Here is a 12809-nt window from a genome sequence, read left to right on the forward strand (position 1 = left end):
AATTGGCCAAGGTGCTGGATTCAGAGCCAATTTCCCCCTGAAATGAACACACACTGGAAAATAAGATATAGCTTTATTAAAATAAAATGTAAGTAACAGCAAAATAATTCCTTAAACCAAACACCCCAAGGGTTAGGTAAAATACAAAAGGCAAAGAGTGCAAGTGACAGGTAAAAAATAACAAAGCTGTCTAGCTTTATCTATACTCACACAATATAGGTAAACCAGCAGAATAACTTCATGGTTCCACATCTTCCCAGAAATGTATAGCCTGGATAGCAGATGGAAGATGGAACCCCAACATCAGGTAGCACCAAAGAACATTGGGGAACAAAGACCCAGGATCTTAGTTTTGTTTTTATGGGGAAAGGCCCAGCAACACCCAGGAGTTAATTAGCCAATCAGGGGGCTTGCTGCTGCTGAACTCTTCTGGAGCTTTTGCGCCTAATGGTCACATGCTTCTCTAACCTTCCCAGGCCTATGGCCTTGAGGTACCAGTCTCAGGCTGATAAGCAGGTGTCCTTGCACACTCCCCAATTCAGGCAAGATGTTCCCCCACAACTCCTTGCTACAGAACCATTTTAGTTAACAATCTTACAAAACGGGTGTTCTTGACAGTTGTAGTAATGGGTGACCAATTAATCTGTCACAGAATGGGCAAATACATGTTCCTGTCATGACAAAAATCCTCTGTTCGGTAGTATGTTCATTTTTACAACGGCAGTTCTTTGAAGCTATATGATTTGACAACTTAGCTCATCTAATCTTATCCCATTTTGCTTTATCCAAAAAAGACTGAACATTTTCTTCTACAAAAATGTACATTATCATTAGACAGGTATATTTCTAAATAACATGTTTCTTTGTTTACATTTACATCTTGTTTCAATAACCCTTTTTTGTTGGTTAATAGGTAGTATCTCTAATTTCCTCAAGTATTTCTAATTTCCATGTTAATCTTGTACCCAGAGACCCCTTGCTGAATATATTTACTTTCTTCATCAAGTTTATATCAATATTTGGTCTTGCCTGATAAACACATCATCATGTACATATATCTTAATTTTTGCCTTGTACTGATTTATTTTTTTACCCCTTTTACACTTATTTATTTATTTATTATTTATTTATTATTTTGATTTATATACCGCCCATTAGCAAAAATAGCTCTCAGGGCAGTGAACAAACAAAGTAAAATACAATATATAATAATAAAAGACCACAAAAACATATACAAACAAACAACAAAAAACGACAAAAACGAAATGCAGCACAAATTAAAGAAAATACAGATTAAAAGATTAAAAAGGTTAAGAAGATTAAAAGATTAAAATGCCTGGGAGCATAGAAAGGTCTTTACCTGGCGCCGAAAAGATAGGAGTGTAGGCGCCAGGGGTACCTCTTTAGGGAGGCTGTTCCACAACTCAGGGGCCACCACAGAAAAGGCCCTAGATCTGGTGACCACCCTCCGGGCTTCCCGATGGGTTGGTACCCAGAGGAGGGCCTTAGATTCTGAACGAAGTGAATGGGTAGGTTCGTAGCGAGAGAGGCGTTCCACAAGGTATTGAGGTCCCACGCCATGTAAGGCTTTATAGGTCAAAACCAGCACCTTGAATCTCGCCCGGAAGCAAATAGGAAGCCAGTGCAGACGCGCCAGAATAGGTGTTATATGCGAAGACCGACTGGTCCTCGTCAATAGTCTGGCAGCCGCGTTCTGCACCAGCTGAAGCTTCCGAACTGTCTTCAAGGGCAGCCCTACGCAGAGCACATTACAGTAATCTAATCTTGAAGTTACCAGAGCATGAACAACGGAGGCGAGGTCGTCCCTGTCCAGATAGGGGCATAGTTGGGCTACCAGACGAAGATGGTAAAATGCATTCCGTGCCACCGAGGCCACTTGGGCCTTGAGAGACAAGGAAGAGTTGAAAAGAACCCCCAAACTACGTACCTGTTCTTTCAGGGGGAGTGTAACCCCATCCAGAACAGGGTGAACATCCACCATCTGAGCAGGGAAGGCGCTCACCAACAGTGTCTCGGTCTTGTCTGGATTGAGTTTCAGTTTATTAGCTCTCATCCAGTCCATTATCGTGGTCAGGCAACGGTTCAGCACATCAACAGACTCACCTGAAGAAGATGAAAAGGAGAAATAGAGCTGTGTGTCATCAGCATATTGATGGCAACGCACTCCAAAACTCCTGATGACCGCACCCAGCGGCTGCATGTAGATGTTGAAAAGCATGGGGGACAAGACCGACCCTTGGGGGACTCCACAATGGAGAGTCCATGGTGTCGAGTGATGTTCCCCAAGCACTACCTTCTGGTGACGATCCGCGAAATAGGAGCGGAACCACTGCCAAGCAGTGCCCCCGACACCCAACTCCGCGAGTCTCCCCAGAAGGATACCATGGTCGATGGTATCAAATGCCGCTGAGAGATCAAGGAGAATCAACAGAGTCACACTCCCCCTGTCCCTCTCCCGACAAAGGTCATCATACAGGGCGACCAAGGCTGTTTCGGTGCCAAAACCGGGCCTAAAACCGGATTGAAACGGATCTAGATAATCGGTTTCATCCAAGAGCGCCTGGAGCTGGCTGGCAACCACCCGCTCCAAAACCTTGCCCAAAAAAGGGACATTCGCCACCGGTCTATAGTTGTTCAAATTATCTGGGTCCAAGGAGGGTTTCTTTAAAAGAGGTCTCACTACTGCCTCCTTGAGGCTACCAGGGACTACTCCCTCCCTCAAGGAGGCATTAACCACCTCCTTGGCCCAACCGGTGGTCCCAGCCCTGCTAGCTTTCACTAGCCAAGATGGGCAAGGATCCAGAACAGACGTGGTTGCCCGAACCATTCCAAGCACCTTGTCCACTTCCTCAAGCTGCACCAACTGAAACTCATCCAATAAAGAAGGACAAGGCCGTGCTCCGGACACTTCAATGGAGTAATCTGTCACAACATCGGAGTCAAGATCCCTGCGGATACATGCGATCTTATCTTGAAAGTGTCTAGCAATTTCGTTGCAGCGGGCTTCAGATGTTTCCATAGTATCGTGGGGGCCAGAGTGTAAAAGCCCACGCACGACTTTGAAAAGCTCCGCTGGGCGGCATAGAGATGATCTAATAGAGGCAGCAAAATAAAGCTTCTTTACTGTCCTTACCGCTTTTGTATACAACTTATTGGTGGCACTTACCAAAGCATAATTGTATCCACTGGGAGTTTTTCTCCATCTGCACTCCAGCCTCCTCCTCTCATGTTTCATCGCTCTCAACTCCGGGGTATACCACGGAGCTGTATGAGCTCTACACCGGAGGGGGCGCGTGGGAGCGACCGTGTCAATAGCCCGGGTCATTTCTGTATTCCACAGTGCGACCAGGGCCTCGACAGGAGCACCAGTCCTATCAGCCGGAAAATCTCCCAGAGCCCTCTGAAAACCTACGGGATCCATCCGGCTCCGGGAGCGAATCAACTTAATAGATCCTCCACCTTTGCAGAGGGAAAGAGCTTCTCTAATCCACCATTCCACATTCTGCACAAGATCTTTTTGTTTCTTAGAGACATTGGTTGAGGAAAGGTTTGTTCTGCTCATCATCAACATTATGTTTCAACAACTAAATGCTTTCACCTCCTGGTCAAGTAAGTAACATACCAGGCGTAGTTTCAGTAACTCAAGTTGCACTGCAGCCACACTTGTGGGTTGGGGAGGGGAGCGTTGTTGTACAGATGGCAGTCTCAAAGGCGGATATATCCTGTAACAGTAATGTGCTCTACAGCACCAATTCCTCCTCATACTTACATATTCCATATGTCATCTGGTCACTGTATTTTTCCAAATCAAGGTGGATACTCTGCTGAAAGAATTTCAGTTTTGCTTTCAGTTGCTGTGATGCTGATACCATGTTGTTTTTCATTTTGGTTAAATTGGCATTGTATCTAAGAAGACTCAGCCTAGACAATCGAGACAAAATAGATATTAACATTTGCTTCAAGTGGATGAACGTTTATATTGAGTGTGCATGACCTGTAAAAATATCCTGTGTGGCTGGTGTGACGAACCTCAATTCTGGGGGCCATCTACAGCCCTCCAGACCTCTCTATATGTCCCTTGGGATTCTCTTCAGGTCCTATCTCCTGTTCCCAGCCCTTTCACTGGCCCTGCTCTGTGCTCTCAAGTGCTTTTGCCTGGCTCACAGGTTTCTACCCAAGCCTCCATCCAATACAGTGCAAAGGCACATTATGCCCATAGCTCCCCTTCAGGATAAAGATCTATTTTATTTTAGGGATGCAATTACCACTGTGAACCTATGAGGGAGGGTGGGCAACAAGATAAAATACATTTTGAGCATTCAGAGTGCCTCACTTAACCATAAGTTTCTAGAAATAAAAACCAGTGCACTTTTGATTATGGAGTTCTGCATGCATAAAGGAACTTAGATCAAATCCAGTCTGCATTCCTTTGTGATATGGTGTTATTAAAGTAGTGCTGTTTGGGCAATCAACTTGTTAGCATTTCCATACATGCAAGTTTGCTTTCTCTATAATTTACCCTAATTCTACTGCATTTTGTTCTATACATACTTGTGCAGTAGTTAGGGATGCTTTCCAAATCTTGGCATTGCACAAGATCATGATTTTCTATGAAAAATAGAGAGAGGGTAGGTGACTGAGGATCTTGTTCATTGATGTACCAGTCGGTCCTTTAGAACATGGGGAAAAGTTGTGAAAACCAGGGATGTTTAGGCAGGATTGTCTGCCTGAAGCTTTGTCAAAGTCTTTGATACATTTATAAGGCTTTTTGATTTTTTTAATCATACAAAACCACTGTACCTAGCAACTTGTGATCACTATCTGACTTGCACTGAAAAAAGGTGGGATTTTTTGTTCGTGAAGGTGAAAAACAGGTGGAAGGTGAAGGCTTATTCTGGAAGCCTACTCATCCAGAATTACTCCCAATTGTTGAGGGAGTCATCAGCATGTTTTCAGTCTCTACCATATTCACACACCTATGAGAACTGAATGTATACAAGACAAATCATCCCTAGGTGTGCTTCCTCTCAGCAGAAATGGTTTATGTACAATTTACTATACTTTTTGCAATTTACTGATGTACCGCTTCCAGTCAAGACAAAGGCAAACAACCACTGATATAATTTGTGGATATTTTGCAATCATATTCATCAGTTCAGTTGTTCTACTCAACATCCTCATTGTGAGGCAACCACTGACAGACTCGCTATTGGGATCGGGAGGAAGAAAATAGCAAACTCTCACTTGGCAAAGATCTCAAGACAACAATAAACAGTTTCATGGGACATGCGTAAGTCATAGTTCTGTAAAAAAAAGAGCTGTGGAACACATGAAGCCTTGCATACAACAACAATGGGGGGGTGTACGCTAGTCCTACTCAGAGTAGACCCATTGAGATTAATAGACATCACTAACTCAGGTTCATTAATTTCAATGGGTCTACTCTCAGCAGGGCTTAGTTGAATACAATCCCAAGAAAGCAGTAAAAGTCACCAGAATGCGTGAAGATGCCCTAAATGAGTTTTAAATATCAACAATACTGGCAGAATGAAGCAATGGTAGACCAGATTGCCACCCTGGGCTCCTGCTGGGAGGAAGGGCGGGAGATAAATCAAATAATAAAGAAACAAACAAAGATGGTCTCATATTTCTGGAAAGCTGGAAGCTATGGCTTGCGTGAATTGTTGCTATGAGCTGGGATTTGTTCTCAGCAGGATAAGGAAAGGCTTTCCAAGTGCAGGGCAAGTTGTAGGGTACTGCAAATAGTAACCCAAATACGGAATTTCCTCCCAGCACTCTTTTGTGGTCAGAGAACTAAGTAGGGAGTCACTTGCCCCTGCCCCTTCCCACATTAGAAAGCTGCTGCCAAGAAGAATGGAGAGTACAAATGCATTCTTCTCTTATGTCTTCTTATGCTGGATTCTGCACGTGGGCACTCCCAAATGTGGGAGTGGAAAGACACACAGAGGTTAAGAGTAAATCTTTTGAAAAACAAAACAATGCTTTCTGAGCAGCCTCTACATGCAGTTGCCATTCCTCTTCCTGTTGATCTCTGTTATCTGGACTGATGGCTTACATTGCAGCTCTTTGCCCCTGGAATAGCCGGCTATAATCTTCTTTTAGTCCAATGATGTAATGCAAAGCTTCAGCCCATATCTTACGAAGCTGCAAAATGGGCAACTGAATCCTGCTGTCCTGTACTGTATTTTTGTATGAGAGAGATTGGGGGGGGGGGGGGAGACAAATAGTCATCGCTACTATATGCATTAAAATCTGTAACATAAAAAGCTACCACTGCACATTTACTAGAGAGGTAACCAAAGTTTTACATAATTTTTCCCTTTCCAGAACAGTTATGTTTAATTGTCTAAACAAGAGGCATTTTAGAATTACCATTTTAAAAAAAATACTACAATCTAACATACCTCTACTCTTATCAAGTGGAATAATATAGCAAAGCACAAGATTCAGCTCTTCTGACAATTTCTGCTTGTAGGAATTTCTAGGCTATGAAGGTTATTTAACTATCAAATTGCAATGTTTATGTTTAAACAAAAATCGGAGTTTTCTATAGGCAACACAAAATAGGAAATAGTTGAGGAAAGGAGTTAGGAACCAGGGTACAAGTATGGGAGAGCTGCAAAACAGGAGAGGAGCTGGACTCAGCAGCCATGCCACTCTTCTAGTTCAGATCCTCCAACTACAAGAAATAGAGTTTTAATTGCTACTGAAGCCTTCCCAATTGTCTCATACATGGACGGAACGTTCCCTTCTACACTAAAAAAGGGTATCACTACATAACAGAGGGAGGCATTGCTCCTCTCCTTCCTTCCTGAATGCATTCACTGAGGAGAAAGCTACCTGAGGTGTTGCTAATATAACAATCAAAGAAAACTGAAAAGGAAGTCTCTTGCCCCACACCTTGAGGAACGAAATAGATGGACAAAGGGGGGTAACCCCTTGCAAACAAATATGGACCATAATATAGCACATAAATAATGCATAAAAATGACACAAATATCAGAAGTCCAAAAATGCCAAAAATATACCCTATAACTGGTTTGTCCTCATAAAGATGTATCATTGATGGCCTGCAGCTCCTCATAAGACTTTATCAAACTAGTCATATTTAGCTGATATCAAACACCGTAGTCAGCAATTAACGCTTGAAAAATGTCTAATACAGCAATTAATGCTTCAAAAACATCTAATAAAGGAAATACAAAGAATGTAATCTCTGAATATACTTTCTTACAACCATTAAGGGCTGCGCTTGTAAAACAGCTGACCTTTCTGCTCCACTTACTGTACAGGCATCATGCCACATACTGTATTATTTATACTGTACCATAGCAAAAACAGAATATTTACTCCTCCTAAATAATATTTTAATTCCAACAATCTAAAAATATGCCCGTTTGTAATAACTAATAATCAGAACCAATTGCAATATACTTACCAATATAATTTACACACTCAGACAGACTCCTAGAAGCAAAGGGGCCTTCATATATAGTTTTGCTCTTATCAAACAAATAAACCATGTAGCTATCCCAGCCTCTCTGTCAAAGAAAGAAGAGAAATGAGCAAGTCAAAAACTCCCACAGAAACCTTGAATAAGTACCTATAAGTCAGATAATAATTCTTACATACTGAAGAAAAATTAAATAGAGAAAGTCACCTTAGGCATATCAAACTGCAAAAAGCTATTTGTGTATGAATATGCAATACATTTATGTCTTGACAGGCCTGCAAAATTTGTATAAGAACTGGAAGGGATACAAGTAGTACATGGGGAAGAGCAGAGGGAAGGAAAAAAGTGAATGAGTGGTGGCAGTAAAAAACAGAAACCTCTGCCTCTTCACAAGGGAAAGAATGTATGAAAGCTGGAACAGAGGAAAGGATCTTTGCTGCCTTTTTCTCCCATGTCCAAATGCATCTTGAAGCTGACTGCTTTGGGGGAGACATCAAACTTCAAAGCAGGCAAAACCTTTTCCTGCTGTTGGGCAGAAGCACCTTTCCTCAGATATTTTTCCTAGCTCTGGTGTGGCAGCCTCAATTCCCATTTCTCTCTTCGCCACTCCTCTCCCAGCATTTCACCTCTCTTGCCCTTCTCCCACTTCAGGGCTTTCTGAGTTGTTTCTGAAGAAAGCAGAAATGCATACTGCTCATTATTAAAAAAAGAGGAATGACCTTTGCAAAATTTAATTGGGAATCCATAAATAAGGCTCTTCTATAATGTTATTTGCCCAAGCAAGATAATGAGGATTTATTTAGAAAGCTCCTTAAATCTTGTAGGTGCTGCACAATGATTAAAAGCTAACTGCAGGGACGTAATATAAAAAGGGATGGGAAGGGAGTGAAAAAACCGAGCAAATTTAGGCATCAATTCTTCATAACTGTATATCAGTGATTCAATGATGGGGTGAAATGGCCAACAAGGGAGGTCTGGGAAAAGGGAAGACAAACTATAGTTAGCTCTAGCTGAACTGCGCTGTCTCGCCTCTCTCTCCCATTTGCCACCAGACCGAATGGCAGCTAACAGATGACAGTACCAGAAAAGGAAGAGCTAAATGGCAATGCGTCCCAGCCAAGCCACTAACATAGACCCCACTGTTCAATCTTTCCTTCTCTGCAGCCAGGTGGAAGGGCTGCAAATAGCTGCCAGTTCTGGGAGGAAGAGGCAAACAGCAGCTGCTATGCAAACAGAATGGACCTCAGTGCTTCACCTATTTCTCCACCTCAGCGAGCAAAACTCCCCTTGGATTTACAGCATTTCTTAAAGCCAAACTATAGTGCCATCTGCTGACAGTGTGGTGGCAGAGACAAATGCCAATCCTCAGCCTGTCTGCATCAGTGATCCATTTTTTGTTTGGAGAATTTCAGTTCTGCCATTCTCCACTAGCAAAGGTTAAATGCCACAAACTTTTATGTATTTTTATACATGCATGTGAGCACACACTGCCAGAGGATGAACCCTGCCCCTTCACACTGTGCTAGAGCTGTCAAGGCACTTCGGTATGCTACTGGTCTATATGGAACTGTACAGAAGGGGTGCGTGAAAAAAAATGTAATACCTTTAGAATTAACTACTATTAAGCATCAAATTTGACAAGACTTTAGTAGGCCTGATAAAATCTGAATGAATAAAGACTACTTTCCACTTTTTGCAGGATATAAAAATCAACAAAAGCAAAATACTTCCAACTGCAGTGTGAATTCTTATTCACAGCTTTCTGTGAACTGTAGTTGAATAAAAAGCTGTGCTCCAATTTAAATATTCTTCCCATTTATCAGAATTAAAAAGGAAATCTTACTACGCCATCAATAACACACTGAGAGGCTGGTTTCCGTGGGTCTAGACAAATTCCCATTTCAAGCAGAAGCTCTTGGTTGCCTGTGCTTATTCCAGTCTCAGACTCAATACGAGACTGAAGAGAATGAAGACTTTCCTCAGGATGCAATGAAAAGGACAGGATCTTTGCAGAAGTCATGTTTAAGATGTGAACTATCTGAAAATAAAAACACACTCTCTCTCAACCCCAAATCAATATTCAGTCAGCGAAAACCAAAGGCAAAATCAACTCTCTGCAAAAAAATAATAATCACGGAGATGTGTGCACACAAACGCACACACAGAGGGGTATATTATATCCTTCTAATCTGTACATGTACATCCCTCTAAGCAGAACTCATGGATTTGTGCCTATCCAAGTAATCCACGTTGAGCAAAGATTAAAATGCTGTAGATAAAAGTTAAGATCAACAATACTTCCCACTGATGATCTCACAGCTTCTCTTCTCCTCCACCTCCCTTAATCTTGTTTCTGCAAATTACAAATGGTATTAATTTTCTTTTCTTAGGCCAGGGGTGAGGAACCTCCTGCCTGCTGGCCAAATGTAGCCCAGTACAAGTCCCAATTTGGCCTGCAAGGCTGTTTTCCCCAAACCATGCCCATCTGCTCCAAACCTGATGTCAAGTGTGGGGTAGGTAAAGATATTTATTTATTTATTTATTTATTTATTTATTTATTTATTTATTTATTTATTTATTTATTTATTTATTATTATTAATTAATTAATTAATTAATTAATTAATTAATTAGATTTTTATACCGCCCGACTAGCAATAGTTCTCTGGGCGGTGACCAACAGAAATACAATAAAATCACACAATATAATACAACAAAGCATATAAAATAAAACAATCTAAGAACAGTTACAACGCATTTAAAACTAAGTGACTTAAATTAAAATGCCTCAGAGAAGAGGAAGGTTTTAACCTGGCGCCGAAAGGATAACAATGTCGGCGCCAAGCACACCTCCTCGAGGAGACTATTCCACAATTCGGGGGCCACCACTGAGAAGGCCCTAGATCTTGTCACCATGCTCCGGGCCTCCCTATGAGTCGGAACGCAGAGGCGGGCCTTCGTAGTAGACCGTAGTGTACGGGTTGGTTCATATCGGGAGAGGCGTTCCGACAGGTATCGTGGCCCCGCACCATATAAGGCTTTATAGGTTAATACCGACACTTTGAATCTGGCCCGGAAGCATATTGGCAACCAGTGCAGGCGAGCCAGAACAGGTGTTATGTGCTCGGACCGCTTGGTCCTTGTTAACAATCTGGCCGCCGCATTTTGCACTAGCTGTAGCTTCCGAGCTGTCTTCAAAGGTAGCCCTACGTAGAGCGCATTGCAGTAGTCCAAGCGTGAGGTTACCATAGCATGTACAACTGATGTAAGGTCCTCCTTACTCAGATAGGGACGTAGCTGGGCTACCAATCGAAGTTGGTAGAACGCATTCCGAACCACCGAGGCTACTTGAGCCTCAAGTGAGAGGGAAGAGTCTAAGAAGACTCCCAGACTATGAACCTGCTCCTTTAGGGGGAGTGTAACCCCATCCAGGACAGGGTATATATCCACCATCCGATCAGAGAAACCATCCACCAACAGCATCTCAGTCTTGTCAGGATTGAGCCTCAGTTTGTTAGCTCTCATCCAGTCCACTCCAGACCGGTAACTGCATGGACATGGTGCCTGGTGAGTGAGATGGAAGATGCAGCTGGATCAGTGCATGACCGAGTTCTCCATGGGGAACTCAATTGTGCAACCAATCTTTGCAGAAGGTAGGCTTGGATTCACCTCTCACCAGCTGATGGATGGTGTCTTCAAGTCTGTTGATCATTGGCACTTCAAAACACCATGCACTCTTTGCAAGCCCTGTAATGTGCTTTGAAGTCCTGACTATCATCACCTGATGTCATTGTGATGACAAGTGAGCAGTCGAGGGGTAGGGGAGATCACTGGCCAGATCATGTTCCTCACCCCTATCATTCTGAGATTTCAGAGAAAAAAATTGGTAGCTTACTAGCTTATAAAATGGTTTTGAATTTAAACTACCTCATTTTCATCCAGGCATACCATACTGGAACTTACCTTCAGACCCAATAGTTGATCCATTAATTGGAAACACCTCAAATTACCAGTTTCTGGATCTGCACCACCTCCTCTTTGCTGTGGATCCCAATTTAGCATCAGCTGCAGCCAACTCTCGATTATTTCTACAATTATACTAAACCAAAAACAAAATAAATCAGAAGTACAGTAGGTGATGGCGGCTGTTATTCGTTGTTATAATAACGTTATTCGGATTTATTACTTGCGTGTTACTTGAAAGTCTTCCAGTGACTTGCAACATTGTTAAAAACAGAAGTAAACGCACCATACCACAAAAACAAAATAATAAAACAACACACACACCCCATATAGCCACAGAAAGCTTTGGCAGCACACTAATACAAACAACATCTTCTCAGTCTATCAAATGCCTGGGAAAAGAGACATTTGGTCTTACCGTGAAATCGGTCTTCTCTGTGCATGTCAAAGATGATATCAGGTGGGTAATTAGCTCCACCTAGTGGTTGAAGGCAAAAGAGTACTGCTGACGTTTTACTGTAGATCCCTTCCTGGTCTGCGCCTGCTCCGTGCTCAGTTTTCAATGACAAGCCCATACGAACAAGACCAATAAACACCACAAAGAAGACAAGACAACAGTACTCATACACTCTCTGCTCAAGGTCTAATAGTGCTTGTAAAGGCAGCCTAGCCCTCATAGGGAGGGCTGATATCATCTTTGACATGCACAGAGAAGACCGATTTCATGGTAAGACCAAATGTCTCTTCTCCTGTGCATGGAAAGATGATATCAGGTGGGACATACCAAAGCTGACCCATGTAGGGTGGGAATACTGCTGGGCTGTGGCTACTATTGATCTGTGAGGACGTGCTGTAGCACCCTCCTCCCGAAGGCTGCCTCAGCTGAAGCATAGGAGTCTATTTTATAATGTTTAATGAAAGTATTGGGAGTGGACCAAGTGGCTGCCCTACAAATCTCCGCTAGAGGGGCATTATGGGAAAAGGCCGCTGATGTGGCCGCTGCCCTGGTCGAGTGAGCTACTATTCCGGTAGGACAGGCTAATCTTAGAGAGGCATATGCCAATGATATGCACGCCTTGATCCACCTGGCTAGCGTAGATGTGGTCACCTTATTCCCCAGGGATGTTGGGTGAAAGGAGACAAACAAATTACCTGTTTTCCAAATTGGCTTTGTCTTGGAAATATAAACTTTAAGGGCTCGTCTCACGTCAAGAGAGTGCCAGGCTTTCTCTAAAGGGTGGACAGGATTCGGACAGAAGGATGGCAACACCAGCTCTTGCTGGCAATGGAAGGTAGACAACACTTTGGGACGAAAGGAAGGGACAGTACGTAGGACTACTCTGTCCTTATGAA

General features: G+C 42.7%; 1 protein-coding gene across 2 annotated transcripts in view; it reads right to left on the bottom strand.

The window, feature by feature from the left end:
- CHUK (component of inhibitor of nuclear factor kappa B kinase complex) overlaps positions 1–12809 on the bottom strand; it is a 69378-nt gene that overhangs the window by 30567 nt on the left and 26002 nt on the right. For both annotated transcript variants that reach the window (XM_061634737.1, XM_061634738.1), the window contains exons 9-13: positions 11457–11592; positions 9339–9533; positions 7481–7583; positions 6098–6221; positions 3791–3942 (exon numbers count right to left, since the gene is read on the bottom strand). In XM_061634737.1, the coding sequence (XP_061490721.1) occupies positions 3791–3942; positions 6098–6221; positions 7481–7583; positions 9339–9533; positions 11457–11592 (710 nt within the window). The remainder of the gene's footprint in view (positions 1–3790; positions 3943–6097; positions 6222–7480; positions 7584–9338; positions 9534–11456; positions 11593–12809) is intronic.

This window comes from Rhineura floridana, chromosome 7, assembly GCF_030035675.1.
Source record: "Rhineura floridana isolate rRhiFlo1 chromosome 7, rRhiFlo1.hap2, whole genome shotgun sequence".
Classification (NCBI taxonomy): Eukaryota; Metazoa; Chordata; class Lepidosauria; order Squamata; family Rhineuridae; genus Rhineura; species Rhineura floridana.